The 8,635-nt window shown below is 33.1% G+C and overlaps 1 protein-coding gene across 6 annotated transcripts; it reads left to right on the top strand.

Moving 5' to 3' along the window:
* The first annotated feature begins 348 nt into the window (after positions 1–348).
* On the top strand, positions 349–3,467 carry LOC120266341 (protein RTE1-HOMOLOG). Of its 6 annotated transcripts, none has more exons than XM_039273967.1 (4): positions 349–466; positions 1,404–1,495; positions 2,604–2,706; positions 2,818–3,467. In XM_039273967.1, the coding sequence occupies exons 2-4, from the start codon at positions 1,446–1,448 to the stop codon at positions 3,241–3,243; spliced, it is 579 nt and encodes a 192-aa protein (XP_039129901.1). In that variant the 5' UTR covers positions 349–466; positions 1,404–1,445; the 3' UTR covers positions 3,244–3,467. The 6 variants fall into 6 exon arrangements, with proteins under 6 accessions (XP_039129901.1, XP_039129900.1, XP_039129896.1 ...); XM_039273966.1 differs by having other exon boundaries at positions 1,399–1,495; XM_039273962.1 differs by lacking the exon at positions 1,404–1,495 and having other exon boundaries at positions 2,406–2,706.
* The last annotated feature ends 5,168 nt before the right edge of the window (positions 3,468–8,635 follow it).

Genomic DNA, 8,635 nt, shown 5'->3' with positions numbered 1-8,635 from the left:
AATTATAATAACTACAACCAAGGAGGTTAATGTTAAGATTTTTAAAAAGAGGATTTATTTCTTAAATCTAATTTAAATATTTTCGTGATTTTTTTAAAATATATTTATAAAAGTGTAGTTTAACAACATATTTATTATAATAGCATTGAGTTAAAAATTTAATTAGCTCAATAAAATAAAAACTATAGGAGTTTATTCAAAGAAATAACCTGTAGTTAGGAGTTTATGGAGAGATGTATAGAAGAAAATCTCTCACTTTTATGCAAAAGAATAATATTGTTGTTAATATGGATATATGTGTAAAAACACTCTTTTTCCTACCATCCTAATATAGCGCAATTCTTTTCTTTCAAGTGACCGAGCGCGTTTCGAGCGGTGACTTTCACCCAATTGATCTCCGTTTCTATTCCTTCTTCGATTGCGACCAGCGAAGAAATAATCATAGGATTGCATCCTTAATCTACTGGTACTAAATCATATTTCCCACATTTTGTTATGGCTCTTGTTGATTTCGGGGATTCAAGGTGTAAATATTGTTACTTTTGAAGATTGAATGCATTTTGAGAATTTTTAACTTGTATAGAGACCCTTGGTTCTTGATTTCAACTTGTGCTGAATTATTTTACGGTTTGATTCTATATATGCTTTTCTATTTAACAATTAGTTTTGAACTGGTAGGTTTTCTCAAACTTTTGGTTAATTTCTTCATTTTGTCACTAGGGTTACTTTTTTGTTCACATTAATGAATTTGTTTAGCCTTTTTTTTTTCCTGATATTGTAATTGTATTTACTAACTGGATTGGTGCCTTTGAAAATCTAGATATACTTGGTTAATTTGTTGGATTTTTTCCTTTCACTTTTGTAATGCGAGCAACAGTTGGTTCAGCCTTGTTTGATGTCATAGGTTAGTGCCTCCGAGCCATTACTCAAACAAAGTTCCCTCTTTTTCATATTCTGAATTTTCTTTTCCCTTCTGCTATCAGGAAAAATGTAAGCCCCTAAACTCCTTTCTGTGCCTTTAAATGAGGGAAAGGCTTGAGGTTTTGCAAATCTATTTAATGAAGAGGATGTTTTAGCCAAAATGCTTTATTAGCAATGCATTACTGTGAATGACTATGCATAGTGAATGACACTTTGAATTTTGGACCGTTTGAAATTTTCTGACATCAGATTTGAACTGATAGTTTGGTGGTTTTTGTAGTTCATAAAATGAGGTTTTACTTTTATATAAAACCTCTTATTCGAGAGAAATGTCCTTGAGCAACTGAAGTAGTGAAAGTTGCTCATACTGGAAGCAAGGCCTCTATATAAGAGTTGTTTTACAAACTAAGTTAATAGGTATATAGTTTTGTGCAAGAGCTGAACCTTCCAATAACACCTTCCCTTTTGTTTTTGCGGTTGAGATGGTCACCAAAGAGCTAATGGTCTGACTCTGACAAAAGTCTATGTCAATTTATCCATTTGGACTAGGATCTGCTTTTCGTTTAAAACAGAGGTAAACTGTAAAGCTTCTCATCATTTTATTCATTTCTGTTTCCAATTGTTAATTTAGTTCGTTATTTAAGAGATTTATGTATGCTTGTTAAATGTTCCATTGTAAGTTACGAATTTAGTCTCTCACATGCTTCATTTTATGCAAAGAAATACTTATTTTTCACATTTAGAAGTCAGCAATCATTTGATTTATATAGGTTTCTCCCAGTATTTATTTGAAATATATTTTCATGGAGATTTGGTACCTCTATTTGCACCTACGATATGTTGAATAAAAGTTTTACATCTTCATAAGTTTCTTCATAGATAAGATGAAGCTTCTGCTAGAAACAATGTTTTTTATGAACATCTTTCTCTTATATATGAACAGGGAAAGTTCAATTTTAATGTCTTCTGTACCACTTTCCTAACCATTCCTGCCCACGTTTCCATAATTACTGGCATATTTTAAAGTATTTAGTCATTTAAGAATCTTTATAATGGAAGAGAAGGCTGAACCCTCAAATCTAATTCCCGAAATGTTTGAAGTTTTTTGAAAATCTAAATGTTTTTTCTATAACTTTTCTTCTTGGTATGATAGATCGATGGAATGAATGTGGTATCCATGTCTTCCTATGTGATATATACTGATAATTCTCATCATTGTGCATCTGTTCTTATGTGATGTCCACCTCTTCTTATGTTAAAAAGATATTGTGCGAAAATTTCTAATGAAAAATGGCTTTGTATTATATGACCCTTCTATTTAAGATCCTCGCATTAAGGAATAGAAAATATTTTCTCCTTAAATCTATTTTTATTGATTTGATTTATTTATTTTGCTTCTGTTCATTTTCTCCCTAGTTTCTTTTTTGGCATGCTGCTCAACTTCGTATTTTCAATTGTAGATAAAAATCAGCTTTATCTTGCAGTATCAGTTGGATATAATCATCACATCTTAAAGCAATGGAATTAGAAACAGCCGATGATAGTGAATTTACTCTTAAAGAAACCTGCATACTTGGGCCAATAGATCCAAAAAGAGCTCGGTTTCCTTGTTGCATAGTGTGGACGCCATTGCCTTTGTTATCTTGGTTTATACCTTTTATTGGGCACATCGGCATATGCAGGGAAGATGGAGTGATATTAGACTTTGCTGGGCCCAACTTTGTGTGCGTGGATCACTTCACATTTGGAGCAGTGGTCCGGTACATACAATTAAACAGGGAAGAGGTTGGTTTTTTTTTCCATTAAGATTTTCAGAGGGACATTCCCTACGCCATGTAATCTTTTATAGTCACCTAGTAGTTAGAATGATTGACAATGTGTTTTGCTTTCTTGCAGTGCCAATTATTATTTTCAAGTTCATATCAAATTACAACCAGTGACCACTACATCAAAAATCAACAAGATAGAATTATGAGTTGGGATGATGCACTCAGAAAGAGCACACAAGAATTTCAGCACAGAGCTTACAATTTCTTTACCTGCAATTGTCACTCATTTGTGGCCAATAACCTGAACAGATTGTCATATGGTGGACTAAAAGAGTGGAATGTTGTGAACTTGGCAGTGTGGCTGTTCCTTAAGGGCAATTGGGTGAACAAAACAGCTATAGTGAAATCATTTTTGCCGTTTATTGTTGTTTTCAGCATCGGCCTTTTATTTGGGGGCCTGGGTTTCTTGATATACTTGGCTGCTTTCACAAGTATCCTTGTCAGTTGGTTTGTCATCGGTAGCTATTGTTGTTGCAATCTTATCCAACTGTAAACTAATCGTGTTCTGCCGCTGATGTTGTGCACCTTTTTATCATCTCAGCTTTTATTTTAGCTGCCTTTTTGTCTGTCAATTGAGATGATGATGATAGAGTGCTTGTTTGCCATCCATGAATGTGCTGGTCATTTACGAATAGACTAAACGTGTATGTTTCCGAATTAATTTCTTCAGTAACTTGATTGATGAATGAAATGAACATGGGCATCAATATTGTATTATTTCCTCCTGGTTGCAATATTCTGTGTTTGCGATCCTCATTAATTGCTTTTCACATTCTTCTATGTTAGTTTATCAAACATCTTTTGTTAAGTAATGAAACTTGCCCATAATATTTTTTCATATTCATAATAATGCTAGTATTGATCTGAAGTAATGAAACTTCCAACTATTTTAGTTATATACCCAATCCTTTAATCTATATTTTGATTCAAATTCTGTTTTCCAATTTATTATTAAAAGTTCATGTCTTTTGCTGTTACTAACAATTATTATATCATTTGTAAATTTTATTTTCTAGAAAAAATCTTGAGATATTGAAATTCATTCTATTTCATTTTAAAAAATATCACTAAAATTTATTCGGCATACCAAAACTAACTCCATTTGAAGAAGAAAAAAAGAAAATAGAAACTATCCTTTTAGGCAACAACTCTTTGATCTATTGACACCGGGTAATGGTATAGATTGACATTGTGAGTTTTCTGCATTTTGTCCATAAAAGTTATCTTAATTATTTTTTAATATATTTTTTTAAAAAGTTGATAAATCACAATTGTATTAAAACTATTCCAATTATTTTAAAATTTAGTATTACTTATCTCACTAATTATAATATAATTACAAAGCTTGTGCTCATGTGATCGAAATGAGTGTGAATTAAGATAATCTCGTTTGCCCTTCTACAGTACTACTCTACATTCATAACATAAAATATTATTGTAATATTATTTTTTGGAATTTAAAAAATCACAATTGTCAAAATATTTCATAAGCCTGATCAAATTGATTCCTAAAAAACGTATGTTTTTGTTTTTAAAGTTCGCTGGAACGACTTTGTTTTTAAAATTACTCTCTTATTTAAGTTGAGTTACATATGTTGGGAATCTGTTATTTTATAAGTGCCTTTATAACTAAAAAAATTGTTTCAAATTTTATTATTTAAAACTTGTTTCTTTAATTTTAACACAACAACAAAAAAGATATCCTGTAGTGGCCAAAAAAATCCGACGCTATAGATGTTAAATCTACTACTAAATACCTATAACAACGGATATCATATTTGCCACTAAATCCTCTGTCGTAATATAGATTGCGAAGGAAATTTACAGCTTTAGTGGCGGATTGACAAGCTGTATAACTTTTAACCGTCATTCTGCACAAAGGATGAACTTTGAATTCAGGGCATTCTGAAAACATCTTTATCAGCAATCCAGGGCTTACAGAAGATGATTTCACAATTAAAACATGAACTAATCCAGCAGTAGTCAATCCTATTAACAATGATTCAGCCATTCCTTTCAGCTATACAAATTGTAGTTATAATCTCCTTTATCAATCCCCAATTCTCCAGCTCTTTCTGCTGCAAATTTTCCTATATCACTAGTAACATCATGTTTATCGAGCTCAGATAATATGTGTTTGGTTGTTATCAAAAAGAGAATTACATTACCTGAGTCAAAATTATGTGTCGCAAGCACAACAGAACCAAACCCATTAACAACCTTTCCAAACAGGAAGGAGATGTAGTCATTGTAACATGTATGTGTTTCTTCTATACTGTTGTGAATGGGTGAAGTTGCACCTAAAGATGAAGCTCGTTCTGTTTCTCTTGTTATGTAAGCACCTCCGAGCAACTTAAAACCAATGTTACTTGCTTGCAATGTTACATAATTAAAAATATTTAATGTGACTAATTAAAATTGTGCTCGCAATGTTAATAAAAAAAAATTCTATCATCATCATCATCGAAGAACCTGTGCTTAATATGTCTTATGGTATAAAAATATTTAATGTGACTAACTGAAAATTCAATATACTTATTAAAAAAAACCAGTCAGAACAATTGGCCATCTAACTTACAGATGGTGCTAGTCTGACTGCTTTACATTACGAAGAGTTGTAGTTCAGAAACTTTACTTTTTTTTTTTTCAACATAGAAATCAAGAATATTGAGTTTGTTAACCAGTTTGTGTATTCTAGGGTTTAAAACTTGTAAAGAAGGTGCCTTCTTGTAAAGCTCTCACCCTCCTATAACTTCATTATCTTAAAGTTCTTGCATAACAATGGCACATGTAAATTTATTCCTTTGAAAGCATTAATATCAAATGGCAAGAACTACAAAAGTACAAAGGTTACAAGACACGAGTGAGATAACTACTAATAAGTATTTCAAATTTCAAATGAGAAAGCTATCATTCTCTTAAATCCTAACTCTAATAAAAAAATTTCTTATATCCCAATAAAAACTATACAAAAACTTTGTAAAGAACAATAAGAAAAAAGAACAGAGAATGGAATACCCTCAATAATGACATGCATTTGCTAAAAAAAAAAATGTGAAAGTGTACTTTTGGTTACTGAACTATACCTCTATATTCATTTGGGTCCCCAAATTCAAAACAGATTCATCAGTCATCAAATGGATAGTTCAAAATGCTCATCATCATATGACCCACAGATGTGGATCATCTAAAAATACTTACTGTAGTTATGTCCCTTCCTAGCACCACTGAGAGATAGAAATAGGAAATATTAAGGCATAGGGTCAAGAAACTCTATGTCACTCCAATAAAATTACAGCAGTAGTCCATGAAACAAAATCAATAGTTTTGTTTTGTATTAAAAAAAAATATATCCTTGGATAAAAGAAAGAACATTTTTTGTTTACAATGACCAAAAAATGCACTTATACCAAAACAATATGCATCACAGAAAAACAGATAAGAAATAAAAAAGAAAAAAGAAAAGAAAACATGAATCAGCTAAACTGTTAACATCTAAAGTTTGTTCAAACTTCAGCTCTAAATGGTTTTTCTTTGAAGTACTTGATCACCAATAACAGGCTACAAAAATCTTTACTAGATAACAATTAGCAAGCCAGAAACTCTTAGAATATGAAGTCAAGGGCACCCACAAACAAATTCACACCAACCACTCATAAGATGATTGAGGCATATTTTTATACCATAAGACATTTTATAAAAATATTTTATACCATAAGACATATTTTTTTACCCATCTCTCTTTTCGCAATGTTACTTGCTTCCCAAGTTCTCCCGAGGTCCCTAATTGCTTTATTCTCAATGATAAAATCCTCTTTAGTTTTTGACTTAATTTAATTGTAAATGCATTTGTATAATAATTAAGCATAAACTACGACACCTTGCTTCAATGGGCCACTTTCATTGATGGCACAATGCATCTTTGATATTAAGAACTTTATGTTATGAATTTGCAGTAAACAAAGACTAAGACATATCAAGAAATGACCACAGATTGTAATGCTTTAGACATTATGATCAAACTAGTTGTCACAAATTAATTGTAAAATTTATTATCACTCTTCTTACTAAAATAAACAAAAGATAAAATGCAAGAGTTTTAAGTTGTGGACAAAGACATCCTAAATACCATTGTCTATAACAAGATTCAATATGAGATGGGACAGAAGTCATGTTTGAACATATAAAATCAACTTGGATAGTATTGTCCAAGATACAAGGTTGTCCTGTCACAATTCATCAATTTTAGAAACTAATGAAATGAGCCACAATTTCACATTGTTCATTCACTGTTACATAATGCCAAGAGAACATCATAAATATCATATCCATGGTAATCAGGTTAAATTTAAGACAAAAATTTCAAAATTTTGATTAAACATTTTGATAAACGCCTAAATATATGTATTTTATATGCGAGGTGTGCCCTAGGTTTGACGAGGGGACCTTTGAAGAAGACGCGGCCGATCCACAAGACCTTCGACACGAACACAAGGGGGTCTTCATTCATGGATTGCATCTCTTTACTTTTGATTTCATTATCTATTGTATTTTGCTCCATGGAGAGCTAAACCCCTAGTGGATACTTGGGTATTTGTGAACCCTAGGATGCATTGGTTTCATTGAATCTCTTTATTATGCTTTCAATTAATTGATGTTTATTGTGAGTTCCAATCTTGGAGACTTGATTGTATGCATACTCCCCTAGAGTGACACTAGGGTTGAGAGTTCTTCTTGGTAACTCTTGTGAGTGAGTGACACACCACAAGAGTTAGACAAAGCTAGATTGGAGAGGGTTGAGAGGTTGAGTCGAGAGGTAGCGGAGCGTCCCCTTTCCCCTCTGGTGTGATCTATCCTACCTCCACGTTCCAAGAGTTCTTTGCGGCTATAGTAGAGTGAATGGGCTAAGGGATGACCTTCCGCTGGGGCTTAGTTACGAGTGCAACGGAGTGAAGCGTTGAAGTGATTTTAGCATCTAGGGCTTAATTGTGGTTAGGGACCTTCCACCTGTACCAAAGGGTTAGGTCTATACATAAGAATAGGGTTTATCACTTGGAATCCCTAGAACTCATTGCAATTCTATACGAGTGCGAGGTTGAGAGGTTATTCAATTTCTCCTCCGGGACATGTATAGAGTTAGGCATAGTTGACCTTAGATTTGGGACCATGTATTAAAGGATCTCCATGACTCATTAATGCATTAGTTAGAAGTCATAATAGGGGGTTTTGCACTTGAAACGATTGTCCTAGGAGGAACAATATCAGGGTAACCCATTTATCGTCGATTGCCTCCCCTATCTTTTACTTGCGCCTCCTTTATCTTTTCTTATTTTCATTTGCATTGAGTTTGTTTTCACATCACTTTCAACATATTTTCATTCTAGTTAAATAACAATCTTGGTGGTTCTAAGCACTATTCCCTGTCGATTCGACTATCCTTTCACCGGGGTATTATTACTTCGACACCTGTGCACTTGCGGTTTACATGCACATACGGACGTGTCAGTAATACGAAATATTCTTTTTTTACATTGAGCATTACTTATCTCAGATTTTATTGCTCATACATGTGTATTTGTGTTACTTTTTGTGCATATAGGGTTGTGGTGACAATAGTGGAAGAAAGGAGGCAAAGTAGATCGTGGATGCACTTTATTGATGAAATCTTGGAGTGAACAAACGTGAAGACAAAAGTTGTGCTCAAAGACATATGAGTGTGTGCCAACCTCCGTTGTGCTCGAGTGAACATACAAATTGGAGGGGCGCAAAGGCAATCACGCTCATGTGTTCTGACTTGTGCAACACTGGCAAGCCCTTCATCAATGTGACGTTTATTGAAGATGCAACGTGATCCACCACATGGATGTGTGCTCGTTCATGTGGCC

This window comes from Dioscorea cayenensis, chromosome 8, assembly GCF_009730915.1.
Source record: "Dioscorea cayenensis subsp. rotundata cultivar TDr96_F1 chromosome 8, TDr96_F1_v2_PseudoChromosome.rev07_lg8_w22 25.fasta, whole genome shotgun sequence".
Taxonomy (NCBI): domain Eukaryota; kingdom Viridiplantae; phylum Streptophyta; class Magnoliopsida; order Dioscoreales; family Dioscoreaceae; genus Dioscorea; species Dioscorea cayenensis.
This window is presented reverse-complemented; position numbering and strand designations above follow the sequence as displayed.